At 44.8% G+C, this 12,857-nt stretch overlaps 2 protein-coding genes and 1 non-coding gene across 6 annotated transcripts in view; all 3 read left to right on the top strand.

The window, feature by feature from the left end:
• The window catches only part of arid4b (AT-rich interaction domain 4B), a 40,584-nt gene extending 38,017 nt beyond the window's left edge, over positions 1-2,567 (top strand). For all 4 annotated transcript variants that reach the window (XM_069145037.1, XM_069145039.1, XM_069145038.1 and 1 more), the window contains one exon: positions 318-2,567. In XM_069145037.1, coding sequence (XP_069001138.1) covers positions 318-472 — 155 coding nt within the window. In that variant the 3' untranslated portion in view covers positions 473-2,567. The remainder of the gene's footprint in view (positions 1-317) is intronic.
• Positions 2,568-3,619: 1,052 nt separating this feature from the next.
• On the top strand, positions 3,620-5,619 carry tomm20a (translocase of outer mitochondrial membrane 20). Its single transcript, XM_069145035.1, has 5 exons — positions 3,620-3,804; positions 4,143-4,189; positions 4,288-4,369; positions 4,585-4,727; positions 5,047-5,619. Exons 1-5 carry the CDS (start codon positions 3,681-3,683, stop codon positions 5,089-5,091), a joined length of 441 nt encoding a protein of 146 aa, XP_069001136.1. The 5' UTR covers positions 3,620-3,680; the 3' UTR covers positions 5,092-5,619.
• LOC138195654 (small nucleolar RNA SNORA14) lies at positions 4,771-4,905 on the top strand. The gene has a single exon (XR_011178025.1). It is a non-coding gene; the product is annotated as a small nucleolar RNA SNORA14 (small nucleolar RNA).
• Positions 5,620-12,857: the final 7,238 nt, after the last annotated feature.

Genomic DNA, 12,857 nt, shown 5'->3' with positions numbered 1-12,857 from the left:
GCTTAAAAAAATTGCTGGGAATAAAATGATGACGCTATATTTCATCTGATCAGCACAAAGGTAGACAGTTTTTCCTGTTCATTATAGGTCATTGAAATTCATTTTTAGTCAGGGAAAGTCAGGGAACTTGACATTTGACTTGAGCGGGAACCCTGAAAATTTTAAGAAATGTCCAGTAAAGAAGTGCATTCATGGATTGTAGATATCTGTGACAAACTAGAACATAAACAGGAAGTCACTGGAGCATATCTTTCAAACATGACCAACTTTACATGAAGTAAAAGTGACCACAACCAAACAATGTTTCTGCTCTACAGGCGCAGTGGCTGCTTCCTCCTCCTCTTCCTCCTCCTCCTCCTCACCGTCCTCCAGCTCGCTGACTGCGGCGGTCATGCTGACGCTGGCCGACCCTCCGGTATCATCCTCATCCTCCTCATCTCAGAACTCTGGGGTATCAGTGGAGTGCAGGTGACAGGACGAACCAAGGAGCCACCGCACTAAGCACTTAACCAGCACCCTGGGGTGACCGGGCCCCCCCCCTCCCTTCCCTCATTCCCCTCGCAACAGGACGGGCAAGTCAACCCACATACTGTAACTACTGGGGCACAAAAACCAGACCAGAGACAAAAAAAACAAGCACTATTTTTTACTGACAACTGTTTCCTTGGCAAGCTAACGGCACTTAAGTGCACTTTTATGAAGACTGTCGGGGGATGAAATTTGTCAAAAAAAAATATTCAGAATTGTCTTTTGCGCTCTCCTTAATTAAACATTTACAAGAATTGTTTTAGCAAGCAATAATTGTTTCCATTTGATAAAGTTGTCTCGGTAAGGGACTATTTCCAGTGAAGACCCCCCCCCCCCCCCTGTGATCTGTCCTCACTGCTCCACGGTGCACACAGCCTGTGCTTGCCACGTTATCACGGGGAACTCGGAGGAACAACTGCCACATTGGCATAAAGGGCATACGAAAAGGTAACTTTGCCAAGTTTCTCTGTCCTCCGTCATTACAAAGGCCTTCATGTGGTGGTTAAACCTGAAGTGGTTGACGACGCTCCTCTGGCGTACTGGCCCGCGGTCCTGTACGAGTCCTGTAAGTGGTGATGAATTAGGGTTTCAGAGCGTTATTGGTCCACTGACAGCCTCAGTGGATGAATATGGAATGATACTGTAGTGCCTTTTTGTTCTTCTCTACGGGGCACTTTGAGAAAGGACAGCACTTTGGGTTTTTTTTCCTGACCCTCTTCTCAAATCAGAGGGTCGGCTGGAAAAATGTGTCCCTTACAAAACGTCTACGTCTGACAGATAATGATGGACGTTATCAGCGTATTGGATATTTGAAAGAAAAGTACAAGCAGAACTTTCTGTACTGGATAATCTACTACTGAATACTCATCCAGCTTTGGGTATTACTGTTGTAATATGTGCAATGATGGAGGTGGTGAATGCAAAGGTCACATTACTTCAGTTCATCTGCCTTTTTAAAAGCCCATCTGCTTTATAGAATTATGTTTTCGTCACCCGTTCACACCCTCCCCGTCCTATCATCTTCTCTGAAGATCTGGTCATGCACATCTGCTACTGGATCAAGTTGACTTGAAGGCAGCCGTAGGAGATATTTAGAGCATGTACTCAGTACTGCAGAACACACGAGCTCAATCCCACATTTGCAGTCTTTCAAACATCATGAAGTTATTTAATTAAGTATATTTTTGCTTCATACATTAAACGTTTTTTGGCACCTCGGTCTGATTTTACTCATGATCCACATACCCATCATCCCTAACAAAACCTGTTTGGTTCTGTTTCCTGTACTATGACCAGAATAAAGGTAGAGATATTGTAAATGTGCATTTATATCATAAAGTGACGTATGTGTATACATTTCTGAAGACATCTCCAGTGTTTCCTTTGTATAGAGCCCCTACTGTATGATAATAACCTGAAGTTACGTTTTGTTTGGCACTTGTATGTAATTGTATGCTTTTGTTATACATTTGTATATTGAGAAGTGTTTTGAGTCAAGCTATTTAATATCTTGCACTGTTAATAACATGTACTTTTCTGTACAGACAGTTTTAAGGTTTTAACTGTAGTTAGAGTGTAAATACTGAAGGTTACAGCATGTTTGTTCTCTCCCTTTGGCCCCTCTCTTGTCCTTCTGATTTATTTGAATTCATTTGTTGTTCTGTTCTGCTTCTTTCATTAGTTTTGATAGTTTTTTTTTTTTCCTGCTTTGTTTTTTTTTTATTTTTTATTTCATGTTTTGCCTTAGTTTGTATTCCTGTTTTGTTTTTTCTGTAGCTTGTGCTTGTAAGAGATGAATGGTGGTTTTGGATGCGGCGGAACTATTTTCCAACCTGTACATGGCCTGAAGCTAAAGCTGTATGAACCTGTATATGGAAAACAGTCGGCAGCATAGATTAAGAGAACGTAATGGAGCTTATTGAAAAATGCTCAATAGTATTTATTAGGCTCATCTGATGATGGTCATTGTGTAATTTATTGTAAAAATGTAAGCAAAGCAGAAGCCTCTGTTTGAAATAAATGCCATAGTTTGTGAAGTAGTCGTTGTGTCTCTTGTCATCAGTGGTGGAAACGTTGCTGTACTGAAGTACAACTTTGAGCTACTGTGTGCTTAAACATTCATAGATAGATTGATACCTTTAAAAGACATTAAAAAAAAAACATACAAGTAAAAGTCAGTGGTAATAATGGTTTAAAAACACCACCAATAGATAAATAGGTTAACTTTACTTAATTTCACTGGAAAAAATTGTACTTTATATTCTTACTCGAGCAAAATATTGTGCTTTACTGTACTACTTTTATTTGACAAATATATTTACATCAAATAGAAATGAAGTGGTTAATTTACAAAAGGTTTCTACACATTAAAGTTAGATTCATCGTGATCAAACACAATTGTCAAATACAAACACATTAAAGCATTCTGCATTTTAACAAACTTTTTCTGATGCCCACCGTGCATTGTTGATGGCAGTACTTAACTTTCAGCCGAGCATTTTATTCTTTGTCCTTTTGGTTTTTATTCAAAGCGTGGTCTGGTAAAGATGTTATGGGCTGTTAAAACTGGGGTGTTAATTATCATGTCTGTCCCCTCTCTGGGCCCACATGGCTATTACAGGCTGTTAATTGGTTTGCAATGGCTGTTTAATTAAAGATGAATTAATTTAGTGATAATGTACTCTAAACACAATATTAGGAGTTACAAAGGTTTTTTGTTTTTTTGGGGGGGGCAGTTTCCAGTCTTGAAGTAAAGGATCTTTTACCACTTTATCTCAGCAAATCTGTGTTTACTAATGTGTTTCATAAATGTACAGCCCTTTTTACTGCTCTATATAATATGTTTAGATAGTTTTCAGTGTTCTTTGTTTTGTTTTTTTAAAGCAGTCTTTCTGTTCTTTATCTCTTCAGCTGAATCTAAAAAGGGTGTTCGTGTTCGTTTTGTAATGAGTGGATCATATCTGTCATATTTTGCCATCAAAAAAAAAAACCCACACTTTTATTCTCGTGGACGCGACCTTCTTCCGTCAACAGAGCGCCTCGCGTGACGCAAGAGTTGCGTACTTCCTGTCCGCGCTTGCGCAGTAGCGTGCTAGCTGCCAGCCAGCTAGTCCGCTGCGCGCCGCGTCCTCTTCGCGTGACCAGTTTGAGAAATGTTGAGCGGCAGGACGAGCGCGATCCTTGTGGGGCTGAGCGGAGCCCTCTTCGTCGCCTACTGCGTTTACTTTGACAGAAAACGACGGAGTGACCCTCGCTTCAAGGAAAAGCTCCGTGAACGTAAGTGTCGGTTGGACGGACGGAGCGGGAGGGGGAAGTTAGCTTAGCAACGTAGCATCGGCAACACGTTGGCCTCCATGCGGCTCCAGAAAGTCCTCAAATGAAACTGTTAACACCAACATGTTGTTGTCGTAAGTAAGTGGTGAACTGTATTAACGTTTACTTAAACGTAGTCTCGTTCCGGGGTGGATATCTCGCGGTAGAAAGCGTCCGCCGCGTGCCAGCCCGACTCACCTGTGAACCGGCCACGTGTTTTCCTCGTCGGGCATTTTGCAAAAGCTAAAAATAAAATAAAACAACAACTCCGCAGCACATCTTAAGCCGCTTCTTTCTCGCAGGTAGAAGAAAGCAAACGACTTCTAGTGAGAGGTCTGGACTTGAACGGGTAGGACATGTGGAAACCCGCCGTTTTCAGCTCAGTTTTGTTTTCTCGTTGCGGCCTAAATGTTGCATTTGTGACACTTTTGCTTGTTGACTCTGAAGCTGCCTGACTTGAAGGACGCGGAAGCTGTTCAGAAATTCTTCCTGGAGGAGATTCAGCTCGGAGAAGAGCTCCTGGCACAAGGTTGGCCCCCCCATGTGTGTTGTCTTGTCTGCTCACAACGTGATAATGACGTGTAAGATTAAAAAAAAAAAAAAAAAAAAAAACACACAGACGATCTCGGATAGAAATGATCGTGAAGCTCCGAGATACTTTTATATACTTTTATCCGTCTATAACTAACCTGCACTACTTTTCATGCATTGCTGACCCTAATCTTTCTCTGAACTCCACCGCAGGTGAATTTGAGAAAGGTGTTGACCACCTGACCAATGCGATTGCAGTATGCGGTCAACCTCAGCAGCTGCTTCAGGTTCTCCAGCAGACCTTACCTCCTCCGGTCTTCCAAATGCTGCTCACTAAACTCCCCAGCATCAGCCAGGTGAGGATTCCCCTGCATTTCCCATTTGTTAGTTTGGTGGCCGGAGCATCCTTAATAAACCCCCCAGTTGCTATTTGTGGTCTCTGGGACAAGAAAGGGTGCAAGATCAATCTTAGAAACATCCAAAGCTGAGAGCCATGTGTCAGTAGCTCTTGGCTATTTCACCTCTAAGACATAAATACCAACGTTATCAAGAGCCACTGATTGATTTGAGTTCATGTGAGTGCAGCTGTTCTGTACCTGGCGCTGTAAACTTTAAGGCACAACCTCTGAAAGATTTTTTATTTTTATTTTTTTTATTTTTTTTTTGTCTTTACAGAGGATCATCAGCTCTCAGTCTTTATCAGAAGATGACGTCGAATGAATGTGATGGATAATCTGCTGTCGCTATTGTGTGAAGGGATTTCAGGCCCTGATATCAGTGGAGTTTGGTACGTCTGACTGTGTTTGTGTGTGAGTTGTGAGCCTGAATGTGAGATCAGGGGACATCAGACGGTTAGTAATTCCCCTCCATCACGGCAGTTCGAGGTTAGAAACGTCCTCTCGAGCACATTCCTCTTTTTTTTGTTTTTCCTAACCTTGTTCCCACCACATCTTGTGTTTTCTAGCCGTCTGTTTGTATTTATTTCCCCCAGATTACCGTGTGTTGTGTTTTTTGTGGAGGGGGTTGCTGGAATGTAATATATCAGATTAAAGAAAACAGGTATGTAGATGATTTGTTACATATTGGTGCGCAGTTGATACTCGTGTGAAAGTCTACACTTAACTCTTGTGTGGAATATTGTCATGAAGTTTCTGAAAGTGTCTGGTTAAATATTATTTTTATATTCCAGTCTTTCGCATTGGAACCTATTTTTCTGTGTAAAATCCTACAATAAAATATGAAAACACACTTTTGAGTCTCTTGAGTTTTCCTCTGCCAGTAGATGGCAGTAGCAATGCACAGGAAAATTTGAAGCATTTACAGTTTTGAAATATGGAGGGTGGGTTGTTTGTGTCTCTTTGGAAAGCTGAGGAATTATTGTGCCTAATCGAAGGTGTTGCGTGCATAAATCAGAAATAAATATTTAAAATATGTCCTAGAAATAAATACCAGAAAAAAAAAACTGTTAACGAGCAAGGAAGGTAATTTAAGTCCCTCTCACGGGACCTCTTCTTCTTGGTATGTTAAGTGCTGATAATATGCTTGAATCTTGAATTTCAGCATGTAATGTGAAATACAGACAGAAGGCTGACTTGGCACCATGAGAGTACAGTATTTCTGTTTCCAAGCAGCACGGTGAAACACGAGCCGAGTCCACCGGGCCACAATGACTTTATTGTGAATGGCTGTATTGTGTATGCAGGCGAGCAGAAGTGGAGCAGCTCGTCGGGGAAGGGGAGTAAGGTCTGGTTGGAAGTGTGTCTCTTGGAAGACAAATAGAGCCATAATTATTTTTTATCCCTGTCTGTAGCTGTTTTTCTAAGGACTCTGGCCGGAGCTGCCGGTGCCTCCGGGGTTGCCAGGAAACGAGAGCAGGGAAAAATAGTTTTTCTACATTAGCAATGAAAAATGAACGGCGGCCCAGAAATGTCGAGTGGAGACTAAATGGTGGACACTGTTCCATTTTCCATGAACTCATGCAGCCTCGTCTTCAGCGCTCCTGCTACTTTGGTGGAAAAGGAGAAGCCTGTCGGGGGGCCTCGTGCAGAGTCGTCTGGCACCGAGTGTGTGTGTGTGTGTGTGTGTGTGTGTGTGTGTGTGTTTGCGCAGAAGAAGTGACTCGTTGTTAATCCATCCTCTGGGGAGGCACAGGAGAAAAGTAACCGACTGTTTTGGAGGTCAAGCCGGAGCTGTGGTCTGCTGCTGGCGCTGGGGGTAGAAACGGGTTCAGACATCTCTGCACAGCGTTTCTCCTGTAAATAAACACTCAGCTGCTGACCACGTACTCTGTCCCCTGCAGACTGCAGCGAGCTGAAGGGTCGCTGAAGGATCCCAGACCGGCACGTAAAGCAAACCCAGTCATTTCAACAGATGCTGTTTGATTTCAGGATGACACAGCAAATCTTTCCTCCTTGCAAGACGAAGCACGCGCCATGTGTTCAGCCCCGATTAGGAAGTTAATGTAACCGAGGAGGTGCGTGTTGTAATTCTTTAAAGTGAACGTCATTCTTTTAATTGCATTCCTGCTCTATTTCAGTCTGTGAATGAGTCAGCTCTTTGCATCTGATGAAGCAAGTCAGAGGAAGGAAGAGAAAAGCGGCGGGGAGGAGGGGGGGGGGAGGATGAGGGGGGCGGAGAAGCTTCTGGTCTTGCAGTAGGGGGCGCTGTTGCTCCAGGTTCTGTGTGCAGACCTCGGTGCTGCTCCACTGAAGGACAACTGAATGGAGAAAGCTCAGAGCATCAAACAGTTCCAGTTGACAGCAATAACAATGGCTGTGCCTGCAGCACAGAGACAGTGTGCTCAGGAGAAGACATTTTTAACAGTTTTTCATCCTTTTTTTTTTTTTTTTCTAGTGTGCACATGGTGACAGATGCACCCAGTTACACCTTCATTACAGGGTACAGGAGCTAACCTTATCTTTAAAACATTAAATTCCCAGTATGAAGGGTGAGAGAGGCACTACAGCAGTGGGACTGCCACTGTAATTTGTTTGTATGGATTCTGATCGCTTGTCAAGTGTTGTATTGGGAATATTGTAATCGCTATAATAATTTGAGCTCCGCAACTCATTACTGGAAATCCTGTCAACAAATTATCCACATCACTAATGACCTTTGCTGTGTTATTGCGGAGTGCGAGTTTGAATGTCAAAGCTCGACTCCTGCTTGCCACCTGACCGGCGAAGATGTCTGGTTATGTAGGAGCAGCTGTGTTTGGGAGTTTAAAGGCAGCCAGAAATAACCCGGTTGTATGCGGTTGCTATGGCAGCTCCACGTAGCCCTGCAAGAGCAGCAGACTCAGTCTACACTCGAGATCTGGGAGGTGTTTGCAGCCCGTGGCTTGCCGATCAGTGACTGTTGGTGGAGGCGTCCTCTGAGGCCCGGAGTCCTGCAGCGTCTGTGTTTTGGAACATGTTTTCCTCACGATGCTCAAGAGTCTGTGTCCTGCTGATGTCACGGCTGTGCTGCTGTCCGCAGCACTACTGTACTTGTCATGGAGAGGGCAGAACATGTGAGGCAGGCTGCTGTAAAGACTCTCCTGCACTGCAGCTTGTGTGCACGCAGCAGCAACATGGTATATTAATAATTACCAGGCGCCGTTTTTTTTTGTTTTTTTTGTGTCATTCACCAGTGAGGGGAAAGAAGAAGAAAAAAAATTTCCGAGGCACGTCCTAAAAATAAAGCAACACTGTACGTGCTCAGAGTATTAACTTCCACACAGATGACCCATTTTTCCATCTCAAAGGGTCTGTGGATGGGTGGAAAAAAGAGGGGAGGGGAGGGGCGGGGCGGGAGGGGGGGGGGGGCAACAGTGGAGCCAATCACGTGAATCTAAAGCAGGCTACAAATCCTGGCGGATTTCTCTTCCTCTGTGGGGTAATGCCTTACTGTCATCTGTTTTTCCATTTCTCTGCTGCTGCTCTCTCCCCGTGGTAATTTCACTTCGCCTGCCTGCCCTTCCTCCATGCCGCAGCTTTCCTCCTCCTTATTTAGCCCGGTTGTTTACATTCCCTGTGAGTGTGAGCTGAAGGGTGTGGACAGCCGCCCGCTCCCCCACAAGGAACCAACCACCCTGGCTGCCTCTCTCTAATGTCAGTTCCACCCCACCCTTCCTCCACCCCCACCCGGCCTGCAGCCTCCACCTATCTCCTCATCACCGGATCCCCCTGATAAGGCTGAAATTCAATAGCACTTTACTGTGCACTGAGAGAAGTAAGTGCATCACATGACCTGCGAATTCCTGTCAGTGGTTTTCATATTTGGGTCCCAAAACAAACAAAGCCCGGCGTGGAGCTGGATTTGTTATGAAAAGGAGGGACAAACAAACAGCAGCGGAGCATCATGGGAGAAAGAATATGTATCGCTCAGCATCAGCTCGCATCCTGTCATCTGTCATCAGCATTATCTGTGTAGCTGAGGCAAGGGGGTGAAACTAGAAGAGGGGAAGTGACACGTACTGTGAGCAGCAGCAGCGCCAGGGTGAAGAAAGGGTTAACTAAGCAGACTGTGCAGTTACCCTCCCCCCCCCCACCGCCTGCCCCTCCCTCCTCTGTCTGATCTGTCTTCCTGTCTCACAAGCAGTGCAGTTGCAGAGGCTTTGAACATCATGAGAGAGGCGAACAGGCTTGTTTTGCATACTGTAGGTCTCCTGCATTGACTTGTAACAAATCCTTGCCCTCGGGAGGCACGTCAGAGGGGATTAGTGGGGAGGGCCGGGGGGCCTCACAGAGTTTCCCATTGTCGCAGCCCAGCCCTGCACTGTGTTTCCAGCCCGCAGAGTGAGAAAAGAGCGAGCAGGTGGGGTGGTGGTGGTGGTGGTGGTGGTGATGGAGGTGGGGGGTGGGGGGGGTCCAACTTGTGTGTGTGGGTGGGGGTTATACAGTGGTGTTATTTCCCTCTGCCCTGATTCTTTGGAGCTGAGCTGAAGGGGAGGGGAGGAGAGTGTAAATAATGTATTTGGAGCGGTAGAGGGAGATGGTGCTTGACCGAGCTCAGGGAAGGGAAGGGAACCGTTGAGCGGCCATGCTGCTGCACAGGAAGCTGGAGGGTGGAGGAGGGTAGGGGGTTGGGATGGTGCAGGGGGGGGGGGGGGAGGACTGTATGAGCTACAACAATACTGTTGTGGTGCTCTGGGGAATGTGGGGCCCTGTAAGAATGTGGCAATCCTCCACTTCCGCTCTGCTCTCTCAGTTTCACTGAGACAAATAGTTCGCCGCAGCAGACTTCCATTAATAATGCAGTGTTGATAATAATGGTAGTAAAGTGACATGCTTTTTCACAACAAGCCCGCAGCTGATAAGAATTTATTTATATACCCTGGAAACTGGAAACCTGACCTCCAGTTACAAGACTGGATTCATGTAGAAGTTTAAAAAAAAATAAAAAATGTTGTATTAATATTTACATTTGACTTTCGTGCTATAAATTAAGAGGATAGAATTGACATGACTAAGTTCTGTAGCTTCACCCAGCAGTGGGATAACTTAGCACAAAGCCTGGAGATGTGCAGAAAGTCCTGCTGGCTCTGTCGTGAGCTGACATCGCCTTTAAATGTGTGTTCAGACAGAAAGGGAAGCAAACTTTCACTTTGCATCATTCATGTTTATTTAAAAAGCCACCGTAACAACTCTACAGGCGTTAGCTGTGAGCCAGCTAGCGGCGCAGGCACAGACTGTTTGTATTCACACATTTTTCACTAACGTTGCATCAAGGGGCCAATTCATGCCTCATCAAGTTGTCTTTACTTGACTTGTGCGCGCTGCAGCTAAGATTAATTGTGTGTTCATCCTGCCTGAGCGCGCAGTTAAGCTCACAAATGAAGGTAATAATGTTGGTGATTTTCTTGTAAATACAATTTAAGTCACTATCTATTCATCAAGGTTACACAGTGGTAACTGATCTTGTGCCTCATTGATGGAAGTCTTTACATTTGCAGCATAATGAAGTGAAAGCACTCCACGTCTCTAAATAAATCACTCGCGGTGTGCAGCGAGTGACGTGTTTTCCACCACACACCGGTGGGTTTTCCACCGGAGAGGAGAGGCGGACCTACAGCAGCAGCTCTTCAACAGCCAACTGGTGACACTGCTAAGATCTCTGGGAGTGAAGTCCAGCTGCAATTAAGGCTGGGCGGCCTTGGACTAAATCAAACATCACTGTGTTTTTGACCGAGTACCTCAATATCGATATCGAAAAGATAATTGTGGTGATGACCACTGGGACTCTTGACAAAAGTATTTATGTAGATTTTGAATGAATAACGATCAGTAAAGGCAAATAATAGAAAAGCTAGAACAGTCTGTTAAGCTTCAGAAAATGCCGATGACGTCACTTTACTTTTAAAATCGGGAAACACATTAAGATATCCAAAGTCAGAGATGATATCTCGTCCCGGGCCGAGCTGCAATTTCCGCTTTTCGCCACAGGTGAGAGAGAAGAGAAGAAAACGGAGATTTTAATCTTGTTTACAAAAACAAACATGAAAATGACAAACTACGTTTTTGTTTTTTTATGGTGTTGCATTACGGACGATTTATTGATTTATTTATTTATTTTTTTTTTTTTTTTTGTCCATTGAACCCAAACCTCCAACTCCTGCTGCTGATCGGTGGATTTTGTCACCTTTGCACAGCGCCAGTCATGCTGCTTCTGGTCTAAATGCTAAGCTAAGCTAACAGCTGTTGGCTGTAACTTTATGAATGTGGTCCAGACATAAGAGCTGCGTTCGTCTTGCTCTCTACATAAAAGCAAATAAGCGTAGTTCCCGAAAAGTTGAATTCCCCTTCCTGCCTCGGTGTGTGTGTGTGTGTGTGTGTGTGTGTGTGTGTGTGTGTGTGATGAAACTGCTCACTTGCACTATTATCCCATCACCCCATTATTTCTCTCCTCCTCCTCCTCCTCCTCCTCATCTCTGTGTTGTGCTCCTCTCACTCTCCCTCGGCGTTCCCTCTCTCTTCTTTCTCCCACACCTGCTCTGTTTTATGGCAACAATGAAAGGGACCTCAACCTTGAAAGATGATAGAGGAACCCCAACTTCTCTCGTATAAGAAAGGTAGTAAAAAAAAAAAAAAAATCCCACCTGCTCTCCTTCACACGCGATGTAACCTTGGTGTAACTTTAGTATTTTATCGTCTTTTCTTTGGGCAACTCTGTTGCTGTATCACCCCGTGCAGCTCGGCAGCTACAACCCACTCATTCACCCGAAAACTACAAAGTGGGTTTGACGCCTTGCATCTTGTGTAACCGCGGTCTTTGAAGACTTTGACTTTGAGCTCTGTGTCTCATCAATTCCCTACGCAGAGCTAAATTTGAATCTGAGGCGAGCGCATAAGGGGGTAGCTTATCTGCCCCACTCGTTTAATGTCATTCATTCACGCACGCTATTTTTGTGACAGGCCGTGCACGCCGAACTATTTTACATTATCTGTTGTTTATGTAACCACCTTCGGTTTGTACGTCGATGTGTGTGCACGCTGCGAGATGGCAGTACAGTGGCGTCTTAATTTGATGAGGGACAGAAAGCACTGGTTGCATCAAAAGTGAGGCGCCTTCGCACATTAAAGGCAAAGTTTGTTTATGTTCTGCATGAGAGTTAAACGCTCTCGCAGAGGAATATAGAATAAGGCCAGTCCCGGGTTCTTCTGGGTCACTCTTTGATGTCGGTTCACGCCTCGACACGAGGCGCAGCGGGATAGAGCGAAACAGATATCCCCAACATTCGCAGTCTATGACGGAGCCGCTCCATAAAGTGAGTGGTATTTATCGCGGCAAATTCCTGACTTATTTGTCATCTGGGTTCCTGGATTTGTCGCATCCAATCTGCTTTTCTCAATGAACTGTGGAGGGAGATTACAGGCTCATCGTCAGTGAGATAATAACGGCGAGTCAGGCTTTGACTCTCAAAATGAAAGTCCTCAAGAGGATGATGTGGAGAATAGAGCCGCGTCGCACGCAATGTTTCATTCTCACGATGCCACTGAGGCTCTTTTTATTTTTTATTTTTTTTGTGCCCCCATCTGGAAATATTATTTCTCTCTGTCCCCAATCCATTTTGAAATACCGGTCAGCCCTGCAATTGTTCGGTGAACCTAAGCCGCAGAGCCACGCCACTCTTTCCTATCCTTCAGCCCCGCAGTGCACTCGCCAGCAAATCCTTCTCAAGGCTGAGCCGATCCACCACGCAGCTGCATTCACATCTCAATGTAAGATATGAAGAAAGCAGTTGTTATTCTGTCCTCTCTGTCTGATCACCTGACATGTATCTGACTGGACATCTCTCACAGTCTTCTTCAGTCGGCCCTTAGCAAACTTTTTCCTCAATTTTTTTCTTTTTGCCGTCTTCTCCACACTTGATTTATTTCGGCTTCGTGTCATGTGAGCTCACAGCAACAGAGTCAACTGAGCTACATGAATATCCTCCATGTGACCTATTTGAACTAAAATCTTGAGCTCCCTCTGTGTTTATTTCCAGTCTATTTGCAGCCACT

This window comes from Embiotoca jacksoni, unplaced genomic scaffold, assembly GCF_022577435.1.
Source record: "Embiotoca jacksoni isolate LCO1_2020_lvr unplaced genomic scaffold, fEmbJac1.0.p SCAF_12, whole genome shotgun sequence".
Lineage (NCBI taxonomy): Eukaryota > Metazoa > Chordata > Actinopteri > Embiotocidae > Embiotoca > Embiotoca jacksoni.
Note: the sequence above shows the minus strand (reverse complement) of the source record. Positions and strands in the feature narration are given on the sequence as shown.

Excerpts from the sequence above, each read along its gene's own strand:
- tomm20a (XM_069145035.1), top strand. The coding sequence starts at position 3,681 with ATGTTGAGCGGCAGGACGAGCGCGATCCTTGTGGGGCTGAGCGGAGCC. Across the intron at positions 3,805-4,142 it reads CAAGGAAAAGCTCCGTGAAC|GTAGAAGAAAGCAAACGACT; the intron begins GTAAGTGTCGGT and ends TCTTTCTCGCAG. Across the intron at positions 4,190-4,287 it reads AGAGGTCTGGACTTGAACGG|CTGCCTGACTTGAAGGACGC; the intron begins GTAGGACATGTG and ends TTGACTCTGAAG.